The sequence below is a fragment of the Convolutriloba macropyga genome, chromosome 2, assembly GCF_964194025.1.
Source record: "Convolutriloba macropyga chromosome 2, txConMacr16.3, whole genome shotgun sequence".
Taxonomy (NCBI): domain Eukaryota; kingdom Metazoa; phylum Xenacoelomorpha; order Acoela; family Convolutidae; genus Convolutriloba; species Convolutriloba macropyga.
The window spans coordinates 16271812-16292464 of record NC_134469.1 but is presented as its reverse complement, the minus strand read 5'-3'; the positions used below and the strand labels follow the sequence as shown (position 1 = coordinate 16292464).

Below are 20653 nucleotides of genomic sequence, written 5' to 3'. Positions count from 1 at the left end.
GAGAAAGCGAATTTTTGTTCAAACACCGTTTTCTCACTCTATTTTAAATTTGGAGCAAAAAAAATTCACGCCGCTAAACCACTCGCTTTTTTGCTCCACTTCCTGTTTCGGCGTGACCAAAATCACTACTCCAATTTGACTTCAAAAATCATAAAAATGTGTGAACAAATCTTAAAGAAAAAGACAGCGCCCCAATACAATTCGAATTCTTTGAATTGTAAAAAAAACCAAGAGAAGGCCAATAATAGCCCCAGCTATCGCTGTGCGGCTATTTAAAAAAACCGATAGAAAACCAATACTCATCTTCGAGTCGTAAAAAACCAAGAGCACCACAATATAGCTCCGCTCAGCTTACAGCTTCGCAATTATAAACAGAACTATAATAACATAATAACGCAATTATAATAACATAACCGACTAACGTCGGGCGAATTGCTCTCAAACGACCGGCGAGCGGTTGGCTTGGTCAGTAGCTAGCCACGGGGGGGGTGTCAACCTCTAAGAACCGCCCCTCACACCATAAGTATAAGTATAAGTCTCCAAGACAGTTTGAGCTGAAACAGACCTGAAAGGCTCTAAGAGCACATAATGCCCGCTGGGCGCTACCTGTTTATCCCGTTTTTGAGGACGAAAAGTCAAAAGCGTCAGACGAAAAATTGGTCAAGCGAAAAATCGCATAAAAAAAAGACCGACAGGACTAATATAATTGCTACAAACTTCGTTTGAGAGCAATTAAACAGAACCATTTTTTTTCATTTGAACAATGGAATGCATTAAAGTGTAAGCCATTTACCCGATATTTATCCTCTAGCTGCATCACATTAGTTGCCATTCGATTGATTGCGAAGACAGTAGTGTCCATCTCATCCAGGATAGCTTTGACACGTGAATTCAACTGGTTGAGGGTTGACGAGTGAACTCGTTCACTGCCCAGATCATCTTTTACATCAATTAAACGTCTAACATCTATTTCTTTCAACCTTTCTTCGAGATTCTGGAAAAGACAACAATGAGAATCTCAAGATATCCATCATCTTATCTTAAAGCATCTGCATGTTATTAACAACACCTATAAAGTGGTTAAACAAAAGCAGTTGACCATAAGCAAGTATCCCGAGATCCGCAGAAAAAGGCAGAAAATTTTCAGAAAATAGCTGCCATTGATTCTCAAAAACCAACCCACCTCCCACACCCCTGTTACCGAGAGGATACAGGTGCTAGTACCAATAACAAACGCATTGGAGATTATCACTAAGTTCAAAAAACAGGCATCTAAAATTGGGCTTTGTTTAGGATATTTTCCGTTTGTGCCTCTATTTGCCGTTTTCCGTTTGCGCCAATACGTTATACACCTCTATTTACAAAGCACGTACAATTATGTAACATAGCCGGCAGATTGCCGGAATAGCTGCGAAATAGACTTGCGTGCCGTAAAATACAGATGGAAAAAGATACAGAAGTGAGTTGATAATAGTTATCGCCGCCGCCTAAAAAACTTACAAGTTTATTTTAAAGGAGGTTGTTTTTGGGTGCAAAAAAGTTTCCCTGTCGCGTCTCGAAACGGCGATCTCAGGATTAACAGCCAGTCGCCTTAACCACTCGGCTGTCGGACCATACAATCTGTTTTCTTACAATCAACTTTGTTTTAGGAACAGATTCTGTTTCTGAATAACCGCAATTTAGGTCACGCAGAAAGCGTGAAATCAAGCGCGAAAAAGCCATTTAAGCAGTGACGATACAGAATGTTCTAGAACAAATGTAAAACGAAAATGAAGCGTCAGACGACGAAACAAAAAAAACCATGAGCACCGCAATATAGCTACGCTCAGCTTACAGCTTCGCAGCTATAAAAACACTATAAAAATTATTATGTAAAAATTTGACATAACTGTCTGGAGTCTGCAAATAATATGCACCCGCTAAACTGAGGGGGAACAAGCAGAAAAGTTCCATATTTTATCCCGCTTCTATTTTCAATTCTTCTTCCGTCCGTTTCTGCCCCCAGTACGTTATGTGCCCCCCCAGTCACAGAGCACGTGCCATTACATTGTAAATCATTATGTAAAAATATGGCACGTGCGTCTGGGGGGTGCAAATAAAATGCGCCCCACTAAGCTGTGGGGCACAAACGGAAAAGATCCCCTCTTCCAATACTGACTCCGTACACTTTTGACTGCTTTGATTATCAAATGTTATTTATAGCCATTTCATCAGAATGAGAGAAAAGTGAAAAAAGTCTAGAGAATTCCAAGTTATAAAAAAGCAGTAGAATGAAGTAAAGCGGTCGAATACCATCGTTCGAATTGCTCTCAAACGACCGGCGAGCGGTTGGCTGTGGTAGTCCCAGCTTGGGAGAGATGCTAGCATGGGGGTGATTGGAGTGGTGGGAGGAAGAGTTGGGGGGGGGGGGGGGGGAGGTGGGGATCAAATAGGTGGTCGAAATTTTAAAATTAAGAACAGCCCTTAACACCAACAATTGGTCTCCTCAAAACAGTGAATCGCTTTTCAGTAACTGGTATCAGTCGCAACTCTAAGAGCCCTTAATGACCTCCGGGCGTTACCTGTTCATCCCTTTGTTGAGGACAAAAAGTCAAATGGGTCAGACAAAAATCGGTAAAGCGAAAAATCGCATAAAGAACAAAGGACTAATATAATTGCTACAAACTTTGTAAAAACAGAACGGGGCAGGTCCTGAGAACAAAGTTCAAACTACACTATCAGCTTACTTACAAGAAGCCTCTGATGTCGATAAAAAATGTATGCTAAGACTTACACGAAAATGAACAAACAGTTCAAAAACTAAAAAGAAATTTATTTTCCTTTTTCAGAAAAACAAAGTTGTCAATGTTTTTGCATATAACAACTTCAGTATAAAATATTACACAGCGTGAGAAATTACTCAGACAGCAAACAAAAACACGGAAGAAAACTTTTGAGGAAAAACCGACATTTGGTTAAAACAGGATTTCTATTTTGAAGTGGCATAAAAACAAATTAAATAAGCAGATCAAAACTGCAAATTTCACCATCTACCGACCTAACTAGCACTAGGAAGCATACATCAACAATAACGAAACCAATTAACGGTCTACATCACAATTAGCAACATATGCGTTCAGAAAAGAAATAGCCGGCGAACTGCCGGAAAATAGCCGCCGTTGACCCGTTTGACGCACATTGGGATTGAAATCGAAAAGAAATTAAGAGATAGAAAATTACAGATTTTTTCTAAGTCTAAAGGTGTCCTTATTTGGTGTGTAGATTCTGCTTATTCGGTTAGACTCTAAAATTACAATTAATTCAGCTTCTAAATTGGAAGATCTGGAGCATAATACTAATGCCAGCTAGCAATCGCTTTAATAAACTTTGAAAAGCTATTGCATTGTGACCTAGTGACCGGACTTTATCAGTTAATCCCGTTTTTTTTGATATTGCTCTTTTGACTTTGGCCGTATTTACTACATTACGTAACTCAATATGTGAAGGTGGTCAGAAGTCAAGCGTGAAAATGGTGCCTAATGTTAAACGAAAAACGTGATCAAAAAGTAAAGTAAATTTAGAAAACATAGCAGGACAAGTCCTGGCGTACAATTCAAAGAATTTTCACTAACCAAAAACACTAGAATTAGAACGGACTATGAGTGAATTGCGAAAACCGTTTTAAAAAACAAATCAGATAAAAAACAGAAAATCAGTGTCAAAATGCCGCATGTGAACAAAAAACCACTAGCGACAAATGGAAACTTAACTCAAACAAAAATCTAGTCCTAGAACGAACTATGAATAGTTTGGGAAAATCATTAAGAAAAATCCCATCCAAAAAATCGAAAAAACAGTAAACATCAAAGTGAAATTGCCGCTTGTCAACAAAAAACCACTAGCGAGAAAGCGAATTTTTGTTCAAACACCATTTTCTCACTCAACTTTAAATTTAGAGCAAAAAAATTTCACGTCGCAATACCACTCGTTTTTTCGCTTCACTTCCTGTTTCGGAGTGACCAAAATCACCACTCCAATTTGACTTCAAAGATCATGAAAATGAGTGAACAGATCTTAAAAAAAGACAATGCCCCAATACAATTCAAATTCTTTGAATCGTAAAAAAAGAGAGTGCCTAAATAAAAACCGTTTGAGAGGCTTACGGCGGCAATTAAAAATCAAACAAGTGTGAGTTCAATAAAGTTCAAAAACCAACAAAGCAGAACTATTTAAATGAATTTATAAATGCAACTGAAGTTCACAAGACCATTTGAACATACATCAAGAATGAAACATGAATGACTGAAGCTTTACCTCGATGAAAAAATACTCAAAGTAAAACTAAAAAAACAGATAAGAATCGGAGATCTTGGTTAGTCATCAGATGTCGAAACGGTTCGGTACTTCAGCAGCTCAGCAGCCCAAGGCAGATAGCCGAAAAGCATGGCCATTACCTTCTATGAAACGGGTCGGATCGAAGCAAGAACAGAAAAACAATCATTGGTCAACAAAAAATGTGCGTTATGTACTTTTTCGGTTCTGTAGTTATGTTAAACATTGTTTCTTCTTGACATGATATATGGATAAGTAACAACATCAATAAATAAAAAAAACTGGTAACTTAAACTAACTAGAGCAGTTCAAATGTCGAACATCCCTATTTCAGCTTTATGGGTTCATCCGGTTTTAATTTCTTTTTTCGATATTAACTCGGTTCAATTAAGTTTGGGATCCCTTTGCGGAGCAACTCCTGTCGGAAGTGCTTTGAACACAATGTGCGAGGAATGAAATTATACTTGTGAAACCAAAAAAATTTCACGAAAAATGTCCAAAAGCGGCAAAATTAGGTAAACATACCCGGCAGATTGCCGGAAAATAGCCGCCGTTGATTCCAATAAGCATGATTGGGATTGAAATAACAGAAGATATTGAAAAAAAAAAGATTTTTGTACAAAAACATTTTTTTAAGTCCGATTTATTTTGATGGCATTTCGTAGTTGAACATACTTCTGTTTCTTAGAGAGAGGCTACAGGGGCTACTATCAACACCAATAAGCATTAGAGGTGATAACTAAGACTTATAGGAACGACGTTCAAATAGCGGGCATCTAAAATTGGGCTTTATGGGTTTATCCCGTTTCTATTTCTGACTTCAATTTTTTATACCGACTCTGTTCATTTTGAATTGCTTTGCTTAGCAACTGATGTTCAAATTCACTTTTAGCAGAATGAGAGAAGAGAGAAACTAGCCTAGAGAAGTCAAAAAGATTTCACGCAAAATGTCGAAAAAGCGGCAAAATGGTAAAGCGAAAAAAAGTTTGACGAAGTAAAAAAAAATACGACCGCAATAATAGCCGGCTGAGAAGATGAGGGCGGCTATTAAACATAACCGACTGACGTCGGGCGAATTGCTCTCAAACGACCGGTGAGCGGTTGGCTTCGTCATTAGCTAGCCACGGGGGGGGGGGGGTGCACAAGGGGCTGATGGGGGCAACACTGGGTTGGGGGCAACAGCGCGGTGGGGGGTGGATGCAATAGTGGGGGTGGAGGGTCAAGAGGGGGGGTGTCAACGTCTACGAATCGCCCTTCACACCATAAGTATAAGTATAAGTCTCCAAAAACAGTTTCAGCAGAAACAGAGCTGAAAGGCTCTAAGAGCATTTAATTCCCACTGGGCGCTAACTGTTTATCCCGTTTTTGAGGAAGAGAAGTCAAAAGCGTAAGACGAAAAATCGGTCAAGCGAAAAATCGCATTAAAAAAGACCGACATGACTAATTATAAATGCTATAAACTTCGTTTGAGAGCAATTATTAACTTCTTGCCTGCATCTTTGGACTCCGTGCTTCAAAACATCTGAATAAAAAAGATGATATCCATAACACGATACCACTTAACGTGAGCGTTAAGAGAAATAGATCGGGTCAAGTACATTACCAAGAACAAACTAATTGAGTTCAGAAGATGTCTCCATGAAAGGCGTCCATCGGATAAGTTATGATCAGCTCGAAAAATTAAAATCTCAATTCTGTCGTGGTTAGTCAGTAGAAAAGAGAACCAAGTTAGACATCTACCGAAATTGATACACTAAACGCAATTAAAGAAAATATTGATCCAAAAACAAACACAGATTTAGTTAGAAATAGTAATTAGAGCAGAATCCTTATATGCACTAGGAACTGCAAAAAATTGATGATCGCAACAACTTTTCTTCAAGCAGAAAATAACAATTGAATTGAAATGAGAATCAGATGTTGGTTACCTGGTTAGTTCAGATGTCAGAAGGCAGTTGTACATCAGCGCCAAAAAAATACATTAACTTACGAGGTAAAGAAAAAGACGAAAATGAAAGAGATTGAGCTATAGATACAACTTAAAGAAAGCGCAAATTTTGACGACATTTAGACGAAATTTGACTTTTGAGTAGTGTATTAGCAGCAGAGAAGAATACCTTTCAATCAAGTTCAAAAATCAACAGAAGCAGAACTATTTAAATGAGGTCAAACATAAATGCAACTGACGTCAAGATCACTTGGACATACACCAACAAGAGCAAAAGATGAACGCCTGAAACTCATTCTTTCCATAAAAAAACACAAAGCAAGAATAGAAAAACATTGATTGGTCACAAAAAATGTCAAAAGTGCGTGATATACTTTGCGGGTTCTGTAGTTATGTTTAACGGTGTTTCTTCTTGACAAGATGCATGGATAAGTATCAACATCAACAAGGAGGCTTGTCAATGTGCGTTCGCACATGATGTTCCGACCCGCGCTCAACTACATTTTTGACTTAACTGTCTTTTGACTTACGTTTTTGACAAAGAGATAATCAAAAAGGCGAGATTTTTGAAATTAAAAAAATTGTTACATAACCAAACTAATAATTGAATTAAATAATGCCATACCTCATTAAAAAGAGATCTGCCATTAAAAAGACTACTAGATAGAAAAACAACATAAAAGCAAAACAAAACTCAATATCTAAAAAGCACCTAGAAACAACGTCAAATTACAACAAGACAAAACCCTAATGACAGAGATTTACTTTTTCCTAACTAAACAGCAGATGGAATTTTCCTTAATGAGACTAGGTAAAAACTCGACAAAAAGAAGAAATCAGACGAAGATATAAACAGATCTTAAAAAAAGACCGCGCCCCAATACAATTCAAATTTTTTGAATTGTAAAAAGGCGAGGGCCTGAACAATATTTGTTGAGAGGATGACGGCGGCTATTAAAAATATTATCAATCAACTGAAACCTTTAAATGGACACCGCTATTTCTCAATATAGACCAAATGAGACCACCTGTCATTACTGAGACTGAGCAACAGAAAATACTCGATTTAAAAACAGTCAAAATCTAAAAACTCATACAATGACAAGCTATATCAAAATCATTAAAGCTGTTAGATGTTATATTTGAACAGACAAAACGAAATTTGGCTCAATTGGGTTCAAATTTGACTCATGATAGAGTGCTGTCATTGGAGAGACTAAGTGACAGAAAACAAAAAACGACAAAAGAGTTGGCAGTCTTAACTTCAAAATATACACAAGCAATTAAATTGATTGAAAAATGAGTCATTAGAGAGACTAGAGACCTGTCATCGAGAACGTTCTGAAAAAATTTAAAAAGTACAAAACCAAAATTCTAATTGAGAACACAAAAATTAACAAAAAATATTGAGCGTATGAGAACATTTAATAATGCGACTAAGTGAAAAAAAAAGAAAAACAAAAGATTTAAGAAAACAAATAGTGCCGAAAGCCGTTAAAAGGGTTAAAATATGTAAAAAGTGAATCAATTTTATTGACAAATCGAGATCAGAAACAATGAAAACAGTTGAGGTTAAAATTTCAAAAAAAAACAAAAATGATTGCGAATTGGTCAAATACGGAATACTTATATCACAACCAACTCCTCCTGGATAAAATATACTGCTTTATATAGGAGTGCAGGAGCAAGAACAGAAAAGGTGTAAAAAATGGACAAAGAAGACAAAACTACTGTAAAGTTGCCAAAACTCTCGAAGCTCAAGATTTCAAAAACCAAACTTATTCCACTGAAACATCCCCTTTAACCCATGCACAAGCGTTGAATAAGCTTCAATTGCGCCAAATGATAAAAAACACGAAATGACAAATCATTTTGAAAAATAAAAACAAAAAAAGCATATTGAATTGAAAAGACCCAGCATTCGTAAATTTGATATCTCTAAAACCATCCTTTGTCGCTGAGAAATATTAAGTAACCACACTCCAAGCTCTCAAAAGTTTATTTGGCCCCAAAAACTCAAAGATCGAAAAACTCAAAAACGAAAGCCAGAAAATCTAAAAACTCTATCATTTGTTGAGTTTGTTTTATCAATCTGATACGTTTGTATTATCAATCTGATATGTTAGGTTTGTATTATCAATCATCACGAAAATAATTGTGGGTGGCAAAATACCCTTATGATCAAAAGACTTCTCTAGCTCATACGGCAACTTTACTCACTTTCACTTTGAGGTCAAATCGCCGTCTGAACGAATAATACTCCGGTAAAAAAAATCAAGAAAACCAATACTCGTCTTCGAGTCATGAAAAAACGCCGCCCCAATACAATTCCAATTCTTTGAATAGAAAGGAAAATAAGCCCTCTATAATAGCCGGCTGAAAAGATGAGGGCGTTTATTAAAAATTACGAAAGGCGTCTGAAACATCAAAATGATATGAAGTCCATTTTAGAGCGCTCTCAAACGTATATTCAGCCGCCAAACTGAAAACTAATAAACTTAATAGCAATTTCAGCTAGCAAGCACTCTAATGAACTCTGATAACCTAATTCTCAATTACTTAATGACCAGGATATATCGGTTTATCCCGTCTCTTTTGATTTTGCTCTTTTAACTTTGACAGTATTCACCACATTCCGTCATTCAATGAGTGAAAGAGATTAACTTCCATTCAGTTGAAAGAGTGAGTGAAGTAAGTCAGAAGTGAAACGTGAAAATCGTGACATAAGTAAAACGAAAAACGTGATCAAAAGAAAAAGCGAACTGAAAAAAACATAGCAGCACAAGTCTTGACGTTCAATTCAAAAAATTGTCATTGACTTAGAGCGGACTATGAGTGAATTGGGGAACCCATTTCCAAAAAAAAAATCGAGTAAAAAATTTTTTTTGAAAAAACTGAAAATCAATGTCAAAATGCCGTATGCGATAAAAAAACCGCTCGCAAGAAAGAGAAAATTGGTTCAAACAAAAAATTAGGCCTAGAAAGAACTATTAATGGATTGGGAAAACCGATTAGAAAAAATCCGATCCAAAAAAAGAGCAAAAATCAAAGTGAAATTGCAGCATGCAAACAAAAAACCACTAGCGAAAGCGAATTCTGTTAAAACAACGTTTTCTCATTCTACTTTAACATTAGAGTGACAAAATTGCACGCCGCAAAACCACTCGCGTTTTCCAACTATTTCCTGGTTCGGCATCACCAAAATCACTAGTTCAATTCGATTTAAAAGCATGAAAATGTGTGAACAGATCTTTGTAAAAAAGGAGAGCGCCTAAATAAAAGCTGTTGAGATGCTGACAGCGACTATTAGTCAACCAAATTCTCAAAATATAATGGTACCAGAGTTGATAAATATAGCCAACAGATTCTCGGATAATAGCCGCCGTTCACCCGGTTGACGCTCATTGGGATTGAAACCAAAAAAGAAAAAAACTAATAGAAAAGGACAGATTTCTAAGTGTCAAAGTCTTCTTATTTGATGTGTAGATTCTTAATATTCAGTTAGATTGAAGGCTCTTTTAAATTGAATGCTCTAACATAATACTAATGCCAGCTATCAATCGCTTTAAAAAACTTTGATAAGCTAATGCATTTTGACCTATTTACCGGACTTTATAAGTTTATCCTGTTTCTTTTGATTTTGCTCTTTTGACTTGGGCCGTATTTACTACATTACGTTAATCAAAACGTAAAATAATTTAAAACAAGTTAGTTGAAGCAGTGAGTTAAGGAAGTCAGAAGTCAGGCGTGAAAAACGTGACCAAAAAGTAAAGCGATTAAAAAAATGAGAGCGAATAAATAATAGCTGTTGAGAGGCTGATGGCGGATATTGATCAACCAAAACTGAATGATGCAGGAGTTGATAAAGATAGCCGGCAGGTTGCCGGAACACAGCCGCCGTAGATGAATATCGGGATTGAAGCGGGAAAAAAAGGAAAAAAAATTGACCGAATCTTTTTCAGTGTCGAAAAGTGTTCCAACTTGGCGTGCAGTTTCAGTTCTTAAACCTACCTAATTAAGCTTCTAAAAACTCAATGAGCTCAATACCAACGTCAGCAAGCAAACACTCTAATGAAATTTGATAACCTAATTCTCAATGACTTAATGACCGGGATTTATTGGTTAATCCCGTCTCTTTTAAATTTGCTCTTTTGACTTTGAAAGTATTCACCACATTGCGTAATTCAATGCGTGAAAGAATTTAAAATCCACTCAGTTAAAGCAGTCAAAGAAATTAGTCACAAGCCAAACGTGAAAATCGTGAACAAAAGGAGAAGCGAAATATAAAAAAACAGCAGGACAAGTCCTGACCCACAATGAGTTTTCATTGACTAAACAATAAACTAGACGTAGAATGTACTATTGGGAAAACCATTAAAAAAAACAACCCCAGAAAAAAGCGGAAAACCAGTAACATTGTCGGCATACTGCCGAAGAATAGCCGCGATGGACGCTTGTGGCCTTCCATGGATATGAAAGAACTAAAAAATAACAAACAGATTGAACACCAGTCCTAATAGATTACTAGACTTTTTGGGTTAGATTCGGACTGTCTATGTTTATGAGACACATACGCTCTAAAAGGAAAAACCCTAATAGAGCTTTTTAAAAATTAACAATCGAAATCAAAAACTCAAGACTCTAGTACTCAAGAATTAGGACTTATACCTTTAGCATTACTTAGAATCACACGATTAACCTTTAACTAGTAACTGTTCACAAAATTAAATTTCATTAAGTGAGTTCAGAAATCATTTTTTTAGTGAGGTTAGTCACGCAATTGGCATAAAAGCACAACAAATGACGTCACGCACACAAATTTTTACTGCAAGGCAATAGACATCACTGAAATTGAAAAAGTCAATAGTCACACGAATAATCAATGCAGAAGACGAATTATAAAAAACTACAATGTCCCCAACAATACCCGCTATCGCTTCGAGGCTATTAAAAAATCAAAGCGAAAATGCCGCATGTGAACAAAAACCAAAAGCGAGAACAAAGTTTTGTTCATACTCCGTTTTCTCCATCAACTATTAAATTAGGGCGAAAAAATGTAACACAGCAAAGCCACCCGCTTTTTCGCTCCACTTCCTGTTTCGACGGGACCAAAATCACTGCTCCAATTTGACTTCAAAAATCATGAAAATTTATGAACAGATCTTAAAAAAAATACCGCGCCCCAATACAATTCAAATTTTTTGAATTGTAAAAAGGAGAGGGCCTGAACAATGTTTGTTGAGAGAATGACGGCGGCTATTAAAAATATTATCAATCAACTGAAAACCTTAAATGGACACCACTATTTCTCAATATAGAACAAATGAGACCACCTGTCATTACTGAGACTGCGCAACAGAAAATACTCGATTTAAAAACAGGCAAAATCTACAAACTCATACAATGACAAACATACCCGTAAGATTGCCGGAAAATATCCGCCGTTGATTCCAATAAGCATGATTGGGATTGAACGAATAGAATATATTGAAAAAAAAAGATTTTTGTACAAAAATATTTTTTAAGTCCAATTTATTTTGATGGCATTTCGTAGTTGAACATACTCCTGTTTCTTAGAGAGAGGCTACAGTGCCTACTATCAATACCAATAAGCATAAGAGATGGTAACTAAGACTCATAGGAACGACGATCAAATAGCGGGCATCTAAAATTGGGCTTTATGGGTTTATCCCGTTTCTATTTCTGACTTCAATTTTTATACCGACTCTGTTCATTTTGAATTGCTTTGCTTAGCAACTGATGTTCAAATTCACTTTAAGCAGAATTAGAGAAGAGAGAAACTAGCCTAGAGAAGTCAAAAAGATTTCACGCAAAATGTCGAAAAAGCGGCAAAATGGTAAAGCGAAGAAAAAGTTTGATGAAGTTAAAATAAAATACGAGCGCAATAATAGCCGGCTGAGAAGATGAGGGCGGCTATTAACAAGCTATATCAAAATCATTAAAGCTGTTAGATGTTATATTTGAACACACAAAACGAAATTTGGCTCAATTGGGTTCAAATTTGGCTCATTATAGAGAGCTGTCATAAGAGAGACTAAGTGACAGAAAACAAAAAACGACAAAAGAGTTGACAGTCTTAAATTGGAAATATACACAAGCAATTAAATTGATTGAAAAATGAGTCATTAGCGAGACTAGAGACCTGTCATCGAGAAGGTTCTGAAAAAATTTAAAAAGTACAAAACCAAAATGCTAAGTGAGAACACAAAAATGAACAAAAAATATTGAGCGTATGAGAGCATTTAATAATGCGACTAAGTGAAAAAAAAACAAAAGATTTAAGAAAACAAATAGTGCCGAAAGCCGTTAAAAGGGTTAAAATTTGTAAGAAGTGAATCAGTTTTATTGACAAATCGAGATGAGAAACAATGAAAACAGTTGAGGTTAAAATTTCAAAAAAAAGCAAAAATCATAGCAAATTGGCCAAATACGGAATACTTATATCACAGCCAACTCCTCCTGGACAAAATATACTGCTTTGTATAGGAGTGCAGGAGCAAGAACAGAAAAGGTGTAAAAAAGTGACAAAGAAGACAAAACTACTGTATGTAAAGTTGCCGAAACTGTCGAAGCTCAAGATTTCAAAAACCAAACTTATTCCACTGAAACATCCCCTTTAACCCATGCACAAGCGTTGAACAAGCTTCAATTGCGCCAAATGATAAAAAACACGAACAACGACAAACCATTTAAAAAAAACAAAAAAAAAGCATATTAAATTGAAAAGACCCAGCATTCGCAAATTTGATATCTCTAAAACCATCATTTGTCGCTGAGAAATATTAAGTAACCACAGTCCAAGCTCTCAAAATTGTATTTGGCCCCAAAGACTCAAAGATCGAAAAACTCAAAAAACGAAAGCCAGAAAATCTAAAAACTCTATCATTTGTTAAGTTTGTTTTATCAATCTGATACGTTTGTATTATCAATCTGATATGTTAGGTTTGTATTATCAATCATCACGAAAATAATTGTGGGTGGCAAAATACCCTTATGATCAAAAGACTTCTCTAGCTCATACGGCAACTTTAATCACTTTCGCTTTGAGGTCAAACCGCCGTCTGAACGAATAATACTCCGGTAAAAAAAAATCAAGAAAACCAATACTCTTCGAGTCATAAAAAAGACGCCGCCCCAATACAATTTCAATTCTTTGAATTGAAAGGAAAATAAGCCCGCTATAATAGCCGGCTGAGAAGATGATGGCGGTTATTAAAAATGACGAAAGGCGTCTGAAACATCAAAATGATAAGAATTCCATTTTAGACTGCTCTCAAACGTATATTCAGTTGTTATTTTATGCAAAAACAACCATTTAGGCCTGGCGGGCAGAGTTGAAGCTAAAAAAACTGCTGTGAGAAAGAATACTGACGCAGCATTCAATGACGGCTAAATCATACCTGAGTTTTCTGTAGCAACATCTTCAGCTCATTCCTACTGGGTGCGGTATTGGAATGCAAGGACGAGTTGTGAGTGAACTGTATTCCGAGAGCATCCTCAATTGACTTGAAATCAGTTTTGACCTGTTTTAGTTCACCCTCAATATGAGTGTGGCTTTGTTCGAGAAGCTCCCATTTGAGGATTATGGACTCCATCCATTTAGAGACAACTGCACTTGCGCTGACATTCTCTCTCCACCTGTAATAAGCAATAGCGCTTTAATCAACTAATTGATTCCGAAATTCGATTCCCTTCCAATTCGTTCCATCAAATCGAACATTACCATTAACATTTTTTGTTTATAGACTGACTAAAATTTTTGGATCTTTTCTCTCCCTCTATCGTTTATCACCCCAGTTACCATTTTAGTGCTTTTATGGAGAATCGTAGAGAATATTCGCATCGAATTTAGCCAAAGTAGTAAAATAAAAAAGCACTTTACACTGTAGAAATGCGATTCCAATGTTTTAAAACAAAACTGAACAAAATTCGCTAAATATGAGAACAAAATATGAAAGGTGAACACTATAAGTACAGCCAAGCTGAATTTCAACAATTCCTTCATTGAAGATGTTAGAACAAAAAAAGAAGCAAACATAAAAAGATTTTGCCATACATTTTTTGATCTTAATATAATTGGTAACCAGGATTTGTTAAACAAACTCTTTCATATCCATTAGCGAAAATAATTAAACTTTTTGGTCTGTAAAAATAGCGTTTTTTCAACAGTTGACCTATAATTTTGACCTATTCGAACCGATAACTTTTTTCATCTAACCAATTTTTTTTCAACTAAAATTGCACAACTCTTGCACGAGGCGCCTGAAAACAAGCCAGATAGGTTTAATGGTGAACTTGTAGTGTCGCCCATTGCAATCAATTGTATTTGTACAATGTAAGTAATTTTTACGACTATTGTATGGTATTGGCACTACGAACAAATTATTAAGCATTTTTACTTAATCTATATCAACTCGAACGGCTTAAAAGTCATGACCTTACCTGCAGTACAACTGTCTCTGTGTGTCCCTCAACTCGTCACATACTGCATCTTCGCATATTTGACACATTGTGTCAGTGATATTTGACAACTGGGCCAGTCTATTCTGCATAGATCCCAACTCACGTTCGAACTCTTCAAAATTCTGCAGCTGAGACTGGTAAGCTTCCAGAGTTCCTGAGATGAGCTGGTTCGTTGATATTGTGAATTCTGACTCGCACAATTGGCGCACTACCGGCTCAAGACACGAGTCGTAAATCTCCCAATTTTTCTTCGCCTCTTCGAATTTAGATCTGAATTAAAATGAGATCATACTAAAATTAACACGGCTTAATTTTACCTCTTTTAAATTTACTCAAATCTCAGATGCTCTTAAGCGGCGTAACCTTTGAAAAAACACTGTTTTTGAAGGCTACGTTGATGCTGACTGATATGCATCTGATTTTGGGATTGTCCATCAGTGCATCGAAGTTTGTTAGCATGCAGCCCAATAAGAAACGTACAACAATCTTTTGAACATAGCTGGCAGATTGCCAGAAAATAGCCGCAATAGCTTCGTAGATCTGCAGTCTCGAAAAAAAAGCCTCTATTAGCTGCTCTCTAATAAACTTCATTTAGAGTGACACAAACCCATTTGACCTTATCTCTTTGAACAAAAGTAAAGCATGACCGGCAGATTGCCGGAAAATAGCTGCCGTTGATTCCAATAAGCATGATTGGGATTGAAAGAATAGATATCGAAAAAAAAAGATTTTTGTACAAAAACATTTTTTAAGTCCGATTTATTTTGATGGCATTTCGTAGTTGAACACACTTCTGTTTCTTAGAGAGAGGCTGCAGAAACTACTATCAATACCAATAAGCATTAGAGAGAGGTAACTAATACTTATAGGAATGAATTTGGAAACGCAATTTTTAACAAAAATTGGAAACGAGTGAATTCGAAACGCAATTTTCATTGGAAACACAACAAAAATCATATACAATATTAAAAAACAGAAAATCAGCGTCAAAATGCCGCTGATTTTCTGTTTTTAGCAGAATGAGAGCAGACTGAGGGAAGAGAGAAACTAGCCTAGAGAAGTCAAAAAGATTTCACGCATAATGTTGAAAAAGCGGCAAAATGAGGTAACGCGAAACATTTTTTTTGTTCGACGAAGTAAAAAAAAAATAGGAGCGCTATAATAGCCGGCTGAGATGATGACGGCGGCAATTAATAAAAGTCAATTTCAAAACGAAGAAGTCTTTTTTGTGAGTGAGGTAAGTCAAGTGTGACCAAAAACAGGAAAAAAAACTCGAAGGTTCGCACATACATACTTTTTGAAGACAAATAGAGTCAAACTCATGAAAGCGACCAGCAAAACGTTTGTACCCTTAATTAGGTTCATTAATGACTCATCATCCGCCGATGACAACCATTCCTAATGAAACTAATTGCTAAGACAACAAAACGAAGAATACACACGAGCAAATTTCACAAATTCGCTCAACATTTAGCTATAACTGGAAACGATCATTTCATTCACTTATGCCTCATTATCAACCGCTGAGACCTGCGAGAATGCCATGAAAGAGTCGCTATTGATTCCCATAACCCCAATTGGAATTGAAGGAACAGAAAAAAATCAAAATTGATTATTGCACAAAAATATTTTTAAGGTGAGACCTAATTTAAGGCATTCCTTATTTAGACATACTATTGATTCTTAATGAGATAATACAGGGGCTAGAATATTAGGTAACAAAACATAGCATTGACTGAACAAAAAAGTACACTAGGAACGGACTATGAGTGAATTGGAAACGCAATTTTTAACAAAAATCAAAAATTTAAAAAAAAAAGAATCAGCGTGAAAATGCCGCATGTGAAAAAACTAGCCACACTAGCGAGAAAAGGACCATTGGTTCAAACAAAAAAAGTATGCCTAGAATGAACTATGAATGGATTTGGAAAACCATCAAGAAAAAATCCGATCCAAAAAAAAAACAGTAAAAATCAAAGTGAAACTGCCGCATGTCAACAAAAAACCACTAGCGAGAGAGCGAATTTTTGTTCAAACACCGTTTTCTCACTGTTCTTTAAAATTAGAGCAAACAATTTCACGCCGCAAAACCACTCGCTTTTTCTATCCAATTCCTGTTTCGGCATGACCAAAATCAGTGTTCCAATTTGACTTCAAAAAAATCATGAAAATGTGTACAGAGATCTTTAAAGAAACATAGCCGGAAGAAGTCCGGAAGCGACACGGAGCGTCAAAACTTCACTGCCGCTCAAGCTGTTAACTTTTGAATTCAACCATAAATTCAATACCTCCCCAGGTCTGATCTAAACATTGGTGAAATTTAAACCACTGTCACAAGAAAAACAAAATGCAGCAAAATTTTATACTATTGAAAACGTTTGGTAACGTTAAAAAATCCGCGATAATTAGGATGTTGAACAAACTCATAGGTTGAAAAACTGACAGGGTTATCAATTCCCCTAAAATAATTCACAATTCTAATCACAACAAGGTTGCGAAAGCAAACAGCAGATAAATCTTCGAAATTAAACTTTTCAGAAAAGAATGCTCAAATTCAAAAATCGGAAAACCACTACAATTAGATTTCTAAAAACTGTAATTAAGACAAAAAGACAACATAATTCTTCGTTGTTGTATATATTCTGGAAATGATTTCATACAAAATCAAAAATTAAAATCACAGAAAAGACAAAAGCAACAGAAAATTCAAAGCCTTAAGTTGAATGAAATCGTTTGCAAACCAAAGATGACGAAAATCTGTAGAAAAGAAGAAAAAGCTGAAATCATTCAATTGATCAAAAACTGAAACAATCAATATAACGAATATAAATGTAGTTGCCAGAACAAAGCTAGAATGATAGAAACAAGAATGTTGACACAACGTAAGGAACACCGTAACAAAAAGACTAACTCTCGATTTTTGAAAGTTAAAAATCAGTTTAAACAAATCAAGAAAAGCGAATACATTTCATTTTTCAGTTTTTGAGATATAGAAAAGACATCCGAGACAAAGATCCATAATCCTAAGCAGAACAAAAAAAGAACAAGCAGAATTCTAACATAAGAAATATTGGAACATTTTTGCAGAAAAAATTTTGAGACTGCAATTCCGGAAAAAAATTTCTGTTTCTCAAAAACCACACCAAAAGTGGTTGATTTTTTTGAAACGAAACTGAAGTCCCTCATGTTGCACAAAAAGACAATTTCTGGTAATTAAAACCAGATTTCGAACAAAGAACAGAGAAAACTAACGTCTGGCGAATTGCTCTCAAACAACAGCAACCTACAATCAAACCCCAAAGGAGATTGTGGCTCTTGAGGCTGGAGAAAACTAGAAACTGACATAAAAAATTCGAACTTGAAAAAATGCAATTTGCATAAAAAACTGCTCAAAATTGTCATAAAAATGAAAACTGATCCATGGCAAAAAAACATTTTCCAGTAACCCAATGTCAAACCCTAACGGAGATTTTCTGTTAGGCTAAAACAACTGAATAATAACAATAAATGTCAAAAAAAGGACAAAAATATACAAAAATTTTGAAAACAATCGCAAATTTTAACAAAATCTTGCTAAAATCCAAGATATTAAAATCTTCAAAACCATTTCATTGTCTCAAAAGACTGTCCAGTAGCCCAATTTCAAGCTCTAAATAGTTTCACTGACTCAAAGATCCATAAATTTGGAACATAATAATTTTCCGAAAATTTGAAATTTTACCCAAAAATTGCTAAAGCGTGAGCCATTAAAATATCGATAACCTTCCATTAACTCTAAATATTATGCTTATCATCAAACCTTCGAGGATGTCCCTAAGACCCTGGTGCTGGAAAAATGACAAAAAATCAAAAAGATTCAAAAACTTGAAAAAATTGCAAACCATTTTTAAAAATTGCGATATTAAAATCTTGAAAAACACTCCATTACATCTAGAAGCTATTTAGTAACCTATAATCAAACCTAAAATCAAACTACAGGACGTTCAGTGTCTCTTGATACTCAGAAAACCTAAAAAAGACCAAAAATTTCAAAAAACTTGGAAAAAATTGAAAATTTTATCTTTAAAAAATTTAACTTAAAATTTGTGCCAATAAAAAAACTTAAAACTACTCCATGGCCAATAAAAATTTTACAGTGATTTAATGATAAATCCATAAGGCGGTTTTCTGGCCTCTGGGTCTGTAAAAATTTAAATAATGTAATATAATCGTAAGAAAAGTGGAAAAAAATTGGCACTTTTTGTCAAAAAAATGCTAAAATTCTTGATGTTAAAATGTTGCAAGCATTCCACTAACACAAAACTATGCAGTAACTTATTATAAAACCCTAGAGGAGGTTCCTTCACAACTAGGGCTGAAAAAATACAAATTTTAAAACGCTTGCAAAAATTTGTTAAAATTAGTATAAAATTGCGTGTTTTTAGCGATCGTTTGTTCGAACGTAGCCACGGTGGGTGGGGTGAGTGCACCGGGGGCTGATAGAGACGGAGAGGGTGGTCAACAGTAGAGTGGGGGCAACAGCGCGGTGTGAGGGGTGGGCAAAAGGCAAAAGTGGCGCGGGGTTCAACAGTTGAGGTGTCTTCAACCTCTCTTCCGCCCTTCACACCATAAGTATAAGTCTCCAAAACAGTTTGAGCTGAAACAGAGCTGAAAGGCTCCAAGAGCTGAAAGGCTCCAAGGCTCCTTAATGACCGCTGAACGCTACCTGTCTATCCCGTTTTTGAGGACAAAAAGTCAAGCAAAAAATCACAAAAGAGGCCGACAGGACTACTAAAATCGCTACAAACTTCGTTTGAGAGCAGTTAAAAACAAAATTACATAGAGGTAGAAAGAGGCGTTGAGTATATGAATGATCAAGGAGAAGTAGCCATACTAACTAATTTTTGACAAAAAAACGGGTGAAAGATTCAAACAAAGGTTCAATTTGACATTAGAAAAATTAAAAATATGCTTCAGTTATTCAAGTGCAAAAATCATATCGCTAGTTCGAAGACACCCCTGATCAAAATCTAGTCAAGATAATTCGGCATTTTAAATCACAGGGGGTTATTTGGAAAAATTTTCACTATGGAGAGCACACTCCCTCTCACGGATACGGATACCAGTCAGCAACGATAACCAATCAGCGATGCCGCCTTTAAGATCACACAAACAGCAAGAAATTAAGGGTGAAAAAGCTATTGAAAAAATGCAAAAGAATGTTCTAGAAGAAAAGTAAAACAATATGTGGGAACACTTGGTCTCGGAAGACTAGTGGGAGATCGAATCTATTAATTTAGATCACACAAACAGCCAGAAATTAAGGGTGAAAAAGCTATTGAAAAAATGCAAAAGAATGTTCTAGAAGAAAAGTAAAACATTATGTGGGAACACTTGGTCTCGGAAGACTAGTGGGAGATCGAATCTAGTAATCTATTGCAGTCTGCTTGGGTCGGAGGTTAACTATATTGGCTAAGGGCGGCTTCAAATGACGTCATTATAGGTTATTATAAACCACTATAGCACTAATAAAATTTCGGTGAACAAATGGTGGTCAATTGACTTTTAGCAGTGAACTGCCGCCAGCTCCCGACACTTGTAAAGAGAGAGAGAGAGAAAATTAGATCACGCAAAACGAAAAAGGCGAAAAAGTCACTCGAAAAGTCAAAACGGTCAAGCAAAAACTCTGCATAAAAAGATATACTTTTACAATAATTGCTTCATTGTTTGAGAACAATGAAAAACAAAAGAGCCCCAAACGAAACAAGCAGAGCACCGCAACATAACAATGAAGTACCTGAGACCGACAAAGAAAAAAAAAGATAAATTTTGCTCTAATTTTCCCCTCGAACCTCAAAGATCATCTAGGATAATGCTCCACATTGCGAGTCCGCAAATATGTTGACAAAATAGAAAAAATCATGATGTAAG

The 20653-nt window shown here is 35.8% G+C and overlaps 1 protein-coding gene across 2 annotated transcripts in view; it reads right to left on the bottom strand.

Annotated features, from left to right (window-relative positions):
• Positions 1 to 20653, bottom strand: part of LOC142357261 (nesprin-1-like) — a 278227-nt gene that overhangs the window by 130908 nt on the left and 126666 nt on the right. For both annotated transcript variants that reach the window (XM_075408914.1, XM_075408920.1), the window contains exons 19-21: positions 14723 to 15013; positions 13681 to 13918; positions 794 to 994 (exon numbers count right to left, since the gene is read on the bottom strand). In XM_075408914.1, the coding sequence (XP_075265029.1) occupies positions 794 to 994; positions 13681 to 13918; positions 14723 to 15013 (730 nt within the window). The remainder of the gene's footprint in view (positions 1 to 793; positions 995 to 13680; positions 13919 to 14722; positions 15014 to 20653) is intronic.